We start from the raw sequence: 14,534 nt of genomic DNA on the forward strand, positions 1-14,534 counted from the left end.
GTATGGTGGAAGGACAGAGATATCTCAGACTCCTTTCCCTCTGTAGGGTGCAGCTAAGTAGTACACAAAATATTTATTTATTGTTTTCCCTGAGCTGTCTGCTGCGGCAGGGTAGCGCAGAAACGGGGGGAGCTCAAGTGACGGACAAAAAGTCCACAAAGGGCCATACCCCTACTAGGGCTTTAAATTTTACATGTGCCCAGTGTCAGGTTAAACTACCATGTGGACAGCTGGATGCAGGGGCATTGTGCGTGGACTGTCAGGAGCCCACTTGTGCGCAGCCAGGAGGGGGAGCCACTCCGGTTCGCTCTCTGATTTGGTGATGTTGCTTCACCAGAGAGAGGAACTGGCTCAGGAAGCGCCAGACCCTACTTTGCAATCACTGCCCGCAGTAGCGGCGGTCGATCACCAGGGCTCTGATCCTCCGTGGGCCCATACCATGGAGCGCTCAGCAGCAGGGTTCTAGAAGGTTACTTCCTTTATGGAATGCTTTTTTGAGGATCCTAGATTGCGCACTGTGCGTAAGCGTCCTCCTCTATCCAGGGGCCTGTTAGAAGAAAATCCCGAGGAGGAAGAGGAGGATGAGGGGGAACTCCCGATAGAGGAGGTTCTGCCCGAAGAGGAAGGTTCAGAGTCCACGTCAAGTCAAGGCGTGGAGGACCTGTTTATGGCAGTACGACAGTCTTTTGACTGCCTGGACCTTGACGCCTCAGCAACGGCAGAGGGGCCGTTCAAGCGGAGGCGTAAGAGGGTCGTTTGTTTTCCGGCTTCTCAGGATCTTTCGGATCTTGTTGAAGAAGCCTGGAAGACCCCGGACAAAAAGTATGCTACTCCTCGTAAGTTTGCAGCCCTTTATCCTGTTCCACAGGAGCAGGTCATTAAGTGGGAGCTGCTTCCGAGAGTGGATGCGGCCGTGGCTCGTTTAGCCAAGCACACGGCTCTGACGGTCAAAGGGGCGGCCTCCTTTAAGGATCTGCTGGCTAAAAAATTAGACGGATGCCTTAGGAGTATCTTTATGGGCACCAGGGTTGTTATTCGCCCATTTGTTGGCATCTGCATGGGTCTCTCGAGCCATGGAGAAGTGGGCTGACAAATTAGTGGCAGGCCTTTCCGGTGACTCATCCAGAGAGGAGTTGTTGGAACTGGCGGAACAGATTCGTGCGGTATCAGACTATGTGTGTGAGGCCGCACAGGATGGAGTGCAGATTTCCTCTAGTGTCTCTGCTATGGCAGTCGCAGTGCGCAGAGCACTTTTGGCTCCGCACCTTGGAGGTGGATGCCGAATCTAAATGAGCTTTAGAATCTCTTCCTTTTTTGGGGGGGGGGCATTCTGTAGGACTCCGACCTTTATAGTATCATATCCCAGGCGACAGGTGGAAAGAGCACCTTCCTGCCTGTGGTACCCCAGAAGCAAAAGGGCACATGGTTCCGGGTCTTCCATTCTTCCTTTCGAGTGGGGGTCCGGTCAGAGGTCAAACGGGCCGAGGACGCTCTTTTCCCAGCAGGGGTTCGGCCCCATGGGGCAGATTCTCCGGTACATTCAGGCGCCCGGGTGCTAGGGCACCCGAGAAGCCGAGTACCTGACAGGATCTCTGCCCTTCTGGTCTCGGGGAAGGTGGGGGGCTGTCTCCTCCTTTTCTGAGACTGGTGGGTAGCTTTTGGAGCGGATGCCTGGGTAAGGGGCGTTGTCTCTCGAGGTTATGTGATCGACCTAAGGGGGCCACTGCCGCAGCATTTCTTCGCCACGGCATTGCCCAAGGAGCCGGACAAAAGACTGACCTTAAACCAGGCTATCGGTTCCCTCTGTTCCGAGGGGGTTATAGCTCCAGTTCCACAGTCACAACAAAAGCAGGGTTTTTACTCCAACCTGTTCCTGGTCTGAAAGCCCAACGGCACTTATCGGCCGGTTGTAAACCTGCGATCCTTGAATGCCGGCCTATGGGTGGATCGGTTCCGCATGGAATCGCTCCGGTCGGCAATCCATGGTATGTCGGCAAACAAGTTTTTAGCGTCTCTCGACATCAGAGACGCATATCTCCACATGCCGATTTGGGCGGGGCATCATTCTCTACTCAGAGCTCATTACCAGTTCCAGGCTCTGCCTTTCGGACTGGCTACAGCTCCACGGTTCTTCACAAAGTTCATGGCAGCGGTGGTAAGTTTGCTGCATTCCGAGGGGAGAACGATCGTACCCTACTTAGACTATTTACTAGTGAAGGCGGATTCGGCTGCCCAACTTCAGCTCCACCTGGATCACACGGATGGATACTGAATATCAAGAAGAGTCCGCCTACGCCATGCCAACTTCTGAAGTTTCTGGGGTGATCTTCGATACATCACTGCAAAGAGTTTTCTTGCCCGAGCCCAAAGCCCGGGCCCTTCAGGACTTAGTCAGGAGGGTGCTGTCTGCCCCTCACTCATACATGTGGCTGGGAATGAAGTTACTGGGTACGATGGTCTCTACCTTCGAGACCATCCAGTATGGCCGCTTCCATTCAAGGATTCTCCAGTGGGAGATTCTCTGGAATTGGACGGGCCGCTCGGACAACCTTTCCTCTCAATTGCTGTTTCTGTCAGACAGCACTCGTCAGTCACTTTACTGGTGGCTGATTACCGATCACCTTCTCCAGGGTCGGTCCCTGGTTTCTCCGAACTGGATCATTGTCACCACAGACGCAAGTCTCAGCGATTGGTTAGTGGTGACGGAGTACCTCTGTCTCCAGGGGACCTGGTTGGCATCAGAGATAGAGTTATCAATAAATGTGCTGGAGCTTCGGGCCATTTATCTGGCCCTGTGTGGAGCCCAGGCCCTCCTGGCCGGCTGGCCAGTGAGGATCCAATTAGACAACGCCACAGCGGTGGTGTATGTAAACCACCAGGGCGGAACCAAAAGCTCGCTTGCCATGGCAGAGGCAAGTCTCATTCTCACTTGGGCGGAGACGTTTGTCCTGGCAATTTCAGCTGTGTTCTTACCAGGAGTAGAGAACTGGGAGGCAGACTACCTCAGCAGGACCACTTTCCTACCAGGGGAGTGGTCTCTCCACTCTGAGGTTTTCCAGCAGTTGGTCCAGAGGTGGGTGCTGCCGGAGGTGGACCTGATGGCTTTCGCCACATTTGCAAGGTCCCTCGATTTTGTGCGAGGTCCAGAGATCCTTTGGCATGACAGTTCCCTGGAACTTCCGTGTGGCCTACATTTTTCCTCCAATTCCCATGTTACCAAGAGTGCTCCGTCAAGTCGGGGAGCAGCAGGTGTTAGTCATCCTAGTGGCTCCAAACTGGCCATTCTGGTCGTGGTTCGCCACAGTTCTCATACTAGCCGCAGGTCCAGGTTGGCATCTTCCACTGCGACCAGATCTTCTTCTGCAGGGGCCTTTCTGTCAAGAGGATCTGCCTCAGCTGGCTTTAACGGCCTGGTTGTTGAGACCGAGCTCTTAAAGACTAAGGGGTATTCCCCTTCAGTCATCGGTACCATGCTCCGGGCGCGGAGGCAGGTTTCTGCACAGAATTACCACAGGGTTTGTAAAACTTATATTATGTGCTGTGAGCGGCGTAGGGTGCATACTGCCCAGTTCTGCCTTCCAAGGCTGCTGGCTTTCTTTCAGGGTGGTTTGGAAGCCGGCTTGCAGCTTCAATATTTGAAGGTACAGGTTTTGGCTCTGTCTATTTATTTTCATCCACGTTTGGCTCTCCTTCCAGAGGTGCGACTTTTTTACAAGGGGTTTTGCGAGTGCAGCCTCCGTTCCAGCCACCAGTAGCACCATGGGATTTGCCCATGGTTCTGTCGGCTCTTAAGCGGGCCATTTGAGCCTTTGGAATCCGTGGACCTTCGGTTTGTCACGTGATAAGTGTTTTTTCTTATGGCCATTGCTTCGGCTCGGCGGGTATCTGAGTTAGGGGCTTTGTCTTGTAATCCACCTTTTCTTGTTTTCCATAATGACAGGGTTGTTCTCAGAATTGTTCCTTCGTTTCAACCGAAAGTGGTTTCATCTTTCCACTTGAACGAGGAAATTGTTTTTCCTGTTTTCTCACCTTCACAGTCTTCAAGGGACCAGGACGATCTGTCACTATTAGATGTTGTCCAGGCCTTGCGGATTTACTTAGACAGAACTTCGGACTTACGTTGCACGGACTCTCTATTGGTCCTCTAGGACACCCACAAACGTGGCTGGCCAGCCACGAAGCAGACCATTGCAAGATGGCTCCGCTCAGTGATCTCAAAGGCTTATACGGATGTGGGGCGCACGGCACCAGCCAAGGTGTCGGCTCATTCCACTCTGGCTGTGTCGGCCTCCTGGGCGGCGCGTCACGGGGCCTCAGCTGAACAAGCTTGTCGCGCAGCTACCTGGTCCTCTGTCCACATGTTTGCGCGGTTCTACAGGTTTCATGTTTTTGCCTCCGGTGACGCCCATTTTGGACGTACAGTTCTCCGGTCAGGCAACCTGAGCGTTCCCTCCCCTGGGGGCAGCTTTTGAACGTCCCATGGTCCAGTGTCCCCCAGCCCAGATGAAAGAGAAAAGAGGATTTTTGGTACTTACCGTTGAAATCTTTTCTCTGAGTCAGGCTAGGGGACACTGCGTTCCCTCCCTGACGCTCAGTCGTTTTAAGGAAGAGTTATGATTTCGGACCTAATTGACCGTCTGTTTCATTATTTTGCGGTATGACAGTGTCACTGAATATTGCTTCTCCTTACCAGGCACTTCTGAAGTCGTACTGGAGTTAGGGGTTGCAGAGGGGGGGGATGTTATAGATTTCAGTCATTAGTGCCAACTCCACACCTTCCCACTTACAACCCCATGGTCCAGTGTCCCACAGCCTGACTCAGAGAAAAGGATTCAACGGTAACTACCAAAAATCCTCTTTTTATCTTACAGTGAAAAAATTATAGAAAGCAATATTTTTTGCCCAAAATAAATGCTGTAGATAAATTAGGGTTACAGTATATTTTTATTTCATTATAGGGTATTTTTTAAAATTTTTTAAAATACATCTGTCACTTGCACCTGCAATGTTTAAAATACCTGGCCCATCCATACAGCACCCCCATGTGCCTGTCACAATACTTTAAACCCATTTTCCAACATTTTTTACTTTTTCACCCCAAAATTTACATGTCATTATTGGCCAACTTAAGCTAATTAAAAAAATATGTTTGTCTAATTAGTCATTAAGTATGGTTTCCCAGTGGTTCTACACCAAGTACCAACATTTTTAGCCAAAAATAGGGGTTTTGCACAACTCATCATCTGCTCAGAGGTGGTGAAAAGAAAAGTATATAATTCCTAAACCAGTTTTTTGCATATGCAAAAACCACGGCTAATAGGATAGGCCGATAACCATTTTAGAGTAAAGTTTTCACCATTGAAAACTTCTCTGAGAAAAATGTGTTATCGGGGCTAATTGGATACCCCCCTATATATTCATTTTAACACACTATTATTTAAAACTTTTCCTTCTATTAGAGAATGGATTGGAAAAATATGCTTTCCTTTTCTATGTATATTCTCCATGAAATATATCATCCAGTTGCTTATTTGGGTTTCCTTTGTATACTAACTAGAGTTTACATTCCTATTTTCTAACAGGCCACTCTCAGAGATCTGTATTGAGCCAACACCACAAATAGGTAAGAGAAACCATAGATGCCAGCTCTGTTAGTGCTTGAGCACCTTCAATATTGGTACTGTCAGTAACAAGGTCTGCATTATAGAAGGCTTAACGAGAACACCGCCAATAATTTGAAAGGTTGTCATCTATGTGTGAAACATGCTGCAGTATTTTTAGTTGAGTTTGTTAGTGTATATTTATAATAAACATACTTTGAGTATTTTTTCCTTTTTTATGTTAGGCATGGGAAGCCATGTAAACATCCTGGGTTGATATATTTTTATAGTAGGCTTACTAAGCTTATATAAGTTCTAAGATGCACAGTGGGGCACCTCCTATGCCCTTCCCTGCCAATGGCTCATACCATGAAGACTGACCAAGAGAGGGAAGAACCCTACAGCGCTGGGCTTGTCACAGGGTAAGTATAGCAGGGCGGGAGCGGGCTGAGGTGCCCTAGCATATGTCTGGACCATAGTACTAGTTGTACTATTAGTTAAGTACGGTAAGTATCTTAAGTAAAATGCAGCAGCACTCTTATGATGTCAATATTTGTACCTTATGCTGGGTATATCACTGACAAATATATTGGCCGATCAATTGATCATTCGATCTGCAGATATATCTGCTAGGTGTGTACCCACCTTTAGAGGTCACAATACATTGTACATTAGAAGAACGTTCCCGTATTATTAGTTGCAAAATACAAAACCACTCTTCTGATTTAACATCTATTATCTCTATTAAGATGCACCAGCACTCTTAGGGTGTACCGGGAATTATGAGTTGCAAGTTACTACATTGCTTTTCTAGTATATAATGTATTCTCAACTGTAAGATAATACTGTTATGAGTGCCTGTCATGACCTTAAGATACAGAACCCACTTTGCTTCCCCTATAACAGCTCCTTTTCCCTAAACTACAGTCATTCACTGGTACTTCAACTCTAACAGGGGTATTCAATATGGAGCGAAAAGTCATTTTTTGCGATAATTTCGCACCGATGACGTCATTTTCGCTGGTTTTGGTTTTACACCGTATTCAATTTCAAAGACTTTTCGCAGGTTCGAAAAGTCTTTGAAAAAAAAACGGGGATAACTTTTCACCACTGAATAGGTGGTGGAAAAAAGTGCAGAATTGAGGTTTAGGGGTGCAGGCTTAAAAAAATAGCTTGCATCCCTGGGAATGTCATTTTAAAATAAACTGTGTCAAAAAAAAGTTTTAAAAAAAATAGGGACACCCCAAAAAAATTATTTTAAATTTGGGGTGAAAAAAAAAAAATGGGAAAAAAGTGTTTAAAAGTAGGGAAATAGGTTCAGGGCTATTCAGCAAATATGCGGCAGGTGTTTTCTAGAATAGATTATTAGCGGCAGGTGCATATTTGCAGAATTTTTAAATGAAGACTTCAGGGACTTAAAAATATGCTAGTAACCATTTTCATGTACCCCAAATTTGATGGGACCACTAAAAATAACGAAAAAAATTACCTAAGTGCTCTTCTACAACACTTCTTCAATGTCGGGAAAAAAACACCTGTTGCGGCTATTTAAATCCCCGACTTTCATTTGCAGGTAAAACGGGGGTAACCATAGTGATCCCCATGTTTTTACAGTTTTAGGTGGGTCTTACAATTTATTCCAGGTAAATTTAGTTTTTTTTCGCATATCCCACTTCGCAGGCTCCCATTTTCGTAGCTTTTATATTGAATACGGGGATAAAGCGGGCGATACTTTATCCAAGGAAAATCTCCTTTGTGGAGCGAAAAGTCCAGCACGGACTTTTCGCTCCCATATTGCATACCCCTGTAAGTAGTGTAACAGATCACAGACGCAGAAAACACTAAAACTATACACACACATAAAGTCAGGTGCATAAATATTGGGACATTGACAGAATTTTCATATTTTGCCCTCTATTCACCACCACAATGGCTTTGAAATGAAACAAACAAGATGTGCTTTAACCGCAGACTTTCAGATTTAATTTGAGGGTAATTATATCCAAATCAGGTGAACGGTGTAGGAATTACAACGGTTTCTATATGTGCCTCCCACTTTTTAAGGGGCCAAAAGTAATGGAACTATCAACTCAAAATATATTTCATGGACAGGTGTGGGCTATTCCCTCGTTATTTCATTATCAATTAAGCAAGTAAAAGGTCTGGAGTTGATTCTAGGTGTGACATTTGCATTTGGAATCAGTTGCTGTCGACTCTCAATATGAGATCCAAAGAGCTGTCACTATCAGTGAAGCAAGCCATCATTAGGCTGAAGAATCAAAACAAACCCATCAGAGAGATAGCAAAAACATTAGGTGAGGCCAAATCAACTGTTTGGAACATTCTTAAAAAGAAAGAATGCACCGGAGAGCTCAGCAACACCAAAAGACCCGGAAGACCACGGAAAACAACTGTGGTGGATGACAGAAGAATTATTTCCCTGGTGAAGAAAAACCCCTTCACAACAGTTGGCCAAATCAAGAACACTCTCCAGGATGTAGGTGTATATGTGTCAAAGTCAACAATTAAGAGAAGACTTCACAAGAGTGAATATAGAGGGTTCACCACAAGATGTAAACCATTGGTGAGCCTCAAAAACAGGAAGACCAGATTAGAGTTTGCCAAACAACATCTAAAAAAGCCATTACAGTTCTGGAACAACATCCTATGGACAGATGAGACAAAGATCAACTTGTACCAGAGTGATGGGAAGAGAAGAGTATGGAGAAGGAAAGGAACTGCTCATGATCCAAAACATACCACCTCATCAGTGAAGCATGGTGGTGGTAGTGTCATGGCGTGGGCATGTATGGCTGCCAATGGAACTGGTTCCCTTGTATTTATTGAGGATGTGACTGCTGACAAAAGCAGCAGAATGAATTTTGAAGTGTTTCGGGCAATATTATATGCTCATATTCAGTCAAATGCTTCAGAGCTCATTGGACGGCGCTTCACAGTGCAGATGGACAATGACCCGAAGCATACTGCAAAAGCAACCAAAGAGTTTTTTAAGGCTAAAAAGTGGAATGTAATGTTATGCAATGGCCAAGTCAATCCCCTGACCTGAATCCGATTGAGCATGCATTTCACTTGATGAAGACAAAACTGAAGGGAAAATGCCCCAAGAACAAGCAGGACCTGAAGACATTTGCAGTAGAGGACTGGCAGAGCATCACCAGGGATGAAACCCAGCGTCTGGTGATGTCTATGCGTTCCAGACTTCAGGCTGTAATTGCCTGCAAAGGATTTGCAACAAAGTATTAAGAAGTGAAAGTTAGATTTAGGATTGTTTAGTTTGTCCCATTACTTTTGGCCCCTTAAAAAGTGAGAGGCACATATAAAAACCGTTGTAATTCCTACACTGTTGACCTGATTTGGATGTAATTACCCTCAAATGAAATCTGAAAGTCTGCAGTTAAAGCACATCTTGTTTGTTTCATTTCAAAGCCATTGTGGTGGTGAATAGAGGCCAAAATATGAAAATTCTGTCAATGTCATAATATTTATGCACCTGACTGTATGTTAGAAAACAGATCCTCAGTATAGCAGTAGCAATTTGCACTGAAGACTATGCTCGCCAGTTTTTGCAATAGCACAGACATCTGTTTTGCTGGACAATTCTTTCATATAGCACCGTTTTTTTCACAATAGAGAATTAATGACAAAGAACAGGTTTCCTGAATGCACATGTAATGCATTATAGAGAAATACTTAATAGTTCTTTCATATAGTATTTTCCACAGTAGAGGATTGCTAACAGATAATTGATTTTGTGAATAGCACAAGTACTTTGCACAGCAGCAAGCTATTGAGTAGATCTTAAGAGTATTCCAGTAGCGAGATAATTAACAGATCTTTAGAAGAATCCAGGTTAGCTTTACAATAGAGACAAGAGACATATCAACAGGTAACAGGCTTTCCAAATGACACAGGCAAATTAACCTCACTGAGCAGCTCAGAGCAGGAATCCATGTATGCATCAGGACACAACAGAATCAGATTACAACCCACAACAGTGTCCAGGTAGACTTCCTATAAGGGCTGAACATCTAATTAGCACCAGTCAAAGTACCAAGCAAGGATTTTACCCCAGCTGCAGCAATCAGGAGTCAGAGCAAAGCCCAGTATGATGAGATACAGCAGCACTCTTCTGATGTACAATGTACTGTATTATCAGCCATATTCATCTCCATCCTCTTCATCCTCGATAATTATCAGCATTAAAATATAGCAGCACTCTTCTTATGTACAATGTATTATCAGCATTAAGATACAGCAGCTCTCTTCTTATGTACAATGTATTATTACCATTAAGATACAGAAGCACTCTTCTTATGTACATTGTATTATCAGCATTAAGATACAGCAGCACTCTTCTTATGTACAATGCATTATTAGCATTACGACACAGCAGCTCTCTTCTTATGTACAATGTATTATCAGCATTAATATACAGAAGCACCCTTCTTATGTACAATGCATTATTAGCATTACGGCACAGCAGCTCTCTTCTTATGTACAATGTATTGTCTGTTGCAAAGTTGCCTATATAAGGTGATATCTAGACACTCAGGGCCTGATTCAACTCTGGGAATAGAGTGAGATTTAACACTTAACTGATCATCTTGGTGAAACCATGCTGCACTGCACTTAAAATGTGCAGAGAGATTTAGATTTTGGAGGGAGGTGTCCAAACTGACATCTAAATTATAGAGCAATAATAAAGCTGTGCAGTATTTGTGGGCTACATGCAAAAGCAGCCAGTATTTACACTACATGTAAAAAAATGTATGTATTTACACCCCTTGCATTGCAACATGGTTTGTCCAGGTACACAGTTAAGTGCTAATTCTCACTCTATTCCCAAAGCTGAATTAGGCCCTCAGTCTGACCAATTATCTTGTTCCAAACTCGCTTTGATATATCCAGCTTATCAGCACACACATCAGTCAACATATTGCACACTGTAGTTGTAGTTATCATCTAACCACATTTATTGGCAGTCACAATGATTGATACTGACCATTTGTTTCCTAACCATTTATTATAAAACTAAATTGGCTGTGTGAATCACCGTATGACAGCAGCTTCAGATAAAGGAGCACTCTTCTAATGTTCACTATTTCAACAGCTCTAAGATATTGGAGCACTACAACATTTTAAAGGAGTTCTGTAACCAATTAATAATAATACACCATTCACCTTACCCTTTTTTTATTTCCCCTTCCCACATAATGGTTATTTAATTTTTACTTTACTAATGGGTAATTACAGAGTTGAGGAGAAGTATTCGGACACAAGCCGACAATTCCACCTGCATCCTCCCAGCCTGTATGGTAACAATATGATGATTCTGTGGACCTTTGTTTCATTGTAGCCTGCCCCCCCCAATACAAGCGCTATATATGATACCACATTATGGTGCTAGGTGCTACAATAATGTGCTATTACATACTAAGGATGTCAATGCAGGTCTGCAAACCCTTCAAACACATTATTTTAAATCTTGAAAACTGCATCGTAGCAATGTAAACACCATTTAATCAAAACCACAAAGATTCAAGTAAATCAGGCGCAAAGGCAAATATAACGATGACAATAATATAAACGTCAGGTAAATGAAAGCTTGTCAAATTATATGTAATGACCAACTGCTGCCCACAGATAGGAAAGGGCTGTATCTCCTAGAGCAAAACACAAACCATACAATAACAGAGTAGCTCAGGTCATGCAGTAAAGAGCCGATTGGATAAAATGTATAGATTTACTTACTAATAGACATAAAAATAGGTTTGGTTTATATTAAATTTCAACTCCTATTCAGGTCAAATAAGGGAGGTGTTTAAAAGGAATTATCACATTCTTAAGTGTGATAATATTCTAATATCAGCAGTACCAGACATTTATAACAATCATTAGGAGAAGTGATACATTAAAAAAATAAGCATGTAACCAGTTTCTTTAAAAACAAAATGGAGCCTTGACTTCTGTATGCTTTGTGATATTTTATGTGCCGAGTAATTACCCTCGTACCACTTTGTACATGACCGTACATTTACTGTACCTAAATTTTGTTTTTGTCAATTGAGTGACTGTTTTTAATGTGGATGAAACTTCTGTACTTCTCTTATGCTTAAAAAAAGAAAGAAAAGAAATTGTTTTTTAAAGAACAAAAAAACCCAAAATGGAACAGAAGACCAAAAAACGTAATGACTACTATGCACAAAATATTTGGAACACCAACAAAATATTTGACATGTACAGCCTATCTAGGCACTGTAAAATAACCCACAGTGCCCCCTATTTGATTCTTACTATTTAATCAACCCTGGAATAGCCAGCTGACAAACTTAAACAATTAATGATTGTTGTGGATAGGAAATTAGGAATGTGAAGGTAGAATAATTAGCAGATGGGTTGATTGGAAAATTTATATAGCATTTTAGTTTGGACAGAAAATCTCTATAAGCATTAATTGTTGAACTGTGTTGTATAGGTTGTCTCTGTCATGTTCCTAACTACTAATTTTACTATTCATTACAACTATGCATATATATAAGCATTCTTTGTAATACTTATAATAAACTGAGTTTTGGCCTACGTATACTGAATACTATTTTCTATTGCAGACAAAGACAGTCTTGCTCCCAAGCGGAAAAAGAAGAGAATTTCTGAAGGAAACTCTGTATCCTCAACATCATCCAGCTCTTCATCCTCCTCATCTTCTTCCTCTTCCACTGTAGATCCTATCTCCTCAGCACATCCAATGTCACTAGTGGTATGTGTATATGTTCTTATCCTTTGCTGGCAAAGATGATGAAACTTGCTATATACAGCATTGTTATAGATAATATAGAGTGAAACATTTCTTGAGTATCAGACTCAGCAGATATGCACTATACACTATGGGCCTGAGTCTGAGTAGGACGCCACAGCGTTCATGTCTGCGTCTTTTTCCGGTATTACTTCTGCGACTTTATGCAAATACCGCTACAAGCCCTTCCTTGGTGTACATCCAAGTGCCTGAATGTGGGACGCCAACTTCAAGCGTCTTCAGAGGCTCTAATACCGCCTGGTGCATCTGTAGATCAGTTGCACCTTGGAAACCTGCACTAGCCTATGGCAGGTGCAGATTATCCGTCTGAGTATGGTCCCTATGTGAACGATTCTGTACACACCACTATCGGTGACATGCCTGCGACACTCCCATAAGATGGACCATCTCAATGCGTCTGAGTAGCTAACACTGCCCAGGAACGCCCAATACATTTTCAAAGTATCTCTGAGACCTTGTGTCTCCCTTGTGCCTCAATCACAATTCTGACTGTGCATACAAAATCTGGATGCATGGGCAAAAGAAAACAATGACTCCACGACGTCCAACATTGCTTTTGCGTTCAACTCAATATCAGGCCTTATCAGTGTGTTTGTATACCAAGAAGGAATTAGTGTGCCACATAAATAGAAGCTAAGGGCTCACATCTTATCATTATATAGAATGTACTTGATAAATGCTAGTTAGAAGCTGATTGGTTGCTTTGGGCAATTTCTCCACTTGTCCACTTTTTAGAAGCTTTGATACATCTCCACCTTAGTCACTACAATTAAACTGCCAGTATGTGTTTGGACTGTGGATAGAAACCCACGCAAACACAGGCAAAGCACCCAAGCTCTACACAGATAAGATCCTGGTTGGAATAGAGCCCGAGGACTGGTTAGTAGCAATGCTAACAACTATGCCAGCATGCCTCCCAACATGTGAAATATTCTCATAAACAAATTGTATGAAAAGACAATTAGATATAAAGATGTTAGCACAACAATGATTTTATCATTGTAAGGCTCATACCCACATTTTGCTATTGGTCTGGCGATGTATTGTTACGCTGCTGACAGCCCTTACTTTCTACACACTCACATATGTCTTATTACGCCATGAAATATAAAAAAAATTATATAATTTTTGGTATAATTTTGCAATAATACAAACATACAGTGTGGTGCACACTTTTTTTGTACGGCCCATTTTATTTCTAGTTCTCTAGCTTCAGCAGGTAATTGAGAAATATTGCATCTCAAAAATGTTTTCAGGATAAAGCTATCAGAAGGGCTTCAAAATTGAGAGAGAACAGAATAAAACTGTTTATCTTAAATTGTGACATTCTTTTTCTTTGTTCCAGCAATGGCCCATGTATATGTTGGACTACGGGGGTGTGAATATGCAGATTCCTGGTCAAATGAACTACTAGTTTTCTCAAATGGACGTTAGACGGACATATGTAATTATTGTATAAAGAAATGTATATGATAATATGTAACAATGCCTTTTAGTTTTTATTTTCAATAATTTTTACAGTGTGTCTCTGTCATTCAAGACGGCCATTTTGGAATAAATTGTGTTGCCTTGTTCTGATCTGGATTTTTAGTATTATTTGTATGTAGAACTGTATAACAGTTACTAGATACTGTATGTATTATGTAAAGAAGCAATTAAGCTGCATACACACACAACGATTTTCTGAACGATTTTCTGTCAGATTTTTTAAAGTGTAATGAACGATTTTTTTGAACTACAAACGATTTTTGCATGTTCCCTTAATGAAAATCGTTCAGTTGGTCAGTCTGACTGAACTACAAACGTGAACGCGCAAGAACGATAATCGTTCATCATTTTAACTCAGAAAGTGAACGATTTTTTCAACGATTGAAGGATAAACGATATAGTTATCGATTATCCTTCAAAAAAATTGTTGTGTGTATGCACCTTTAAGCTGCATACACACACAACGATTTTGTTACCAACGATTTTATGAACGATTTTATGAACGATTTTCTGTCAGATTATCTGTCAGATTTTTTAAAGTGTACTGAACGATTTTTTTGAACTACAAATGATTTTTGCATATTCTCTTAATGAAAATCGTTCAGTTGACA

The 14,534-nt window shown here is 42.5% G+C and overlaps 1 protein-coding gene across 4 annotated transcripts in view; it reads left to right on the forward strand.

Moving 5' to 3' along the window:
* GTF2IRD1 (GTF2I repeat domain containing 1) overlaps positions 1 to 14,013 on the forward strand; it is a 128,211-nt gene extending 114,198 nt beyond the window's left edge. For all 4 annotated transcript variants that reach the window (XM_088445896.1, XM_088445898.1, XM_088445899.1 and 1 more), the window contains exons 25-27: positions 5,583 to 5,623; positions 12,230 to 12,378; positions 13,781 to 14,013. In XM_088445896.1, the coding sequence (XP_088302022.1) occupies positions 5,583 to 5,623; positions 12,230 to 12,378; positions 13,781 to 13,849 (259 nt within the window). In that variant the 3' untranslated portion in view covers positions 13,850 to 14,013. The remainder of the gene's footprint in view (positions 1 to 5,582; positions 5,624 to 12,229; positions 12,379 to 13,780) is intronic.
* Positions 14,014 to 14,534: the final 521 nt, after the last annotated feature.

Source organism: Taudactylus pleione, unplaced genomic scaffold (genome assembly GCF_031769625.1).
Source record: "Taudactylus pleione unplaced genomic scaffold, aTauple2 ptg000391l, whole genome shotgun sequence".
NCBI lineage: Eukaryota > Metazoa > Chordata > Amphibia > Anura > Myobatrachidae > Taudactylus > Taudactylus pleione.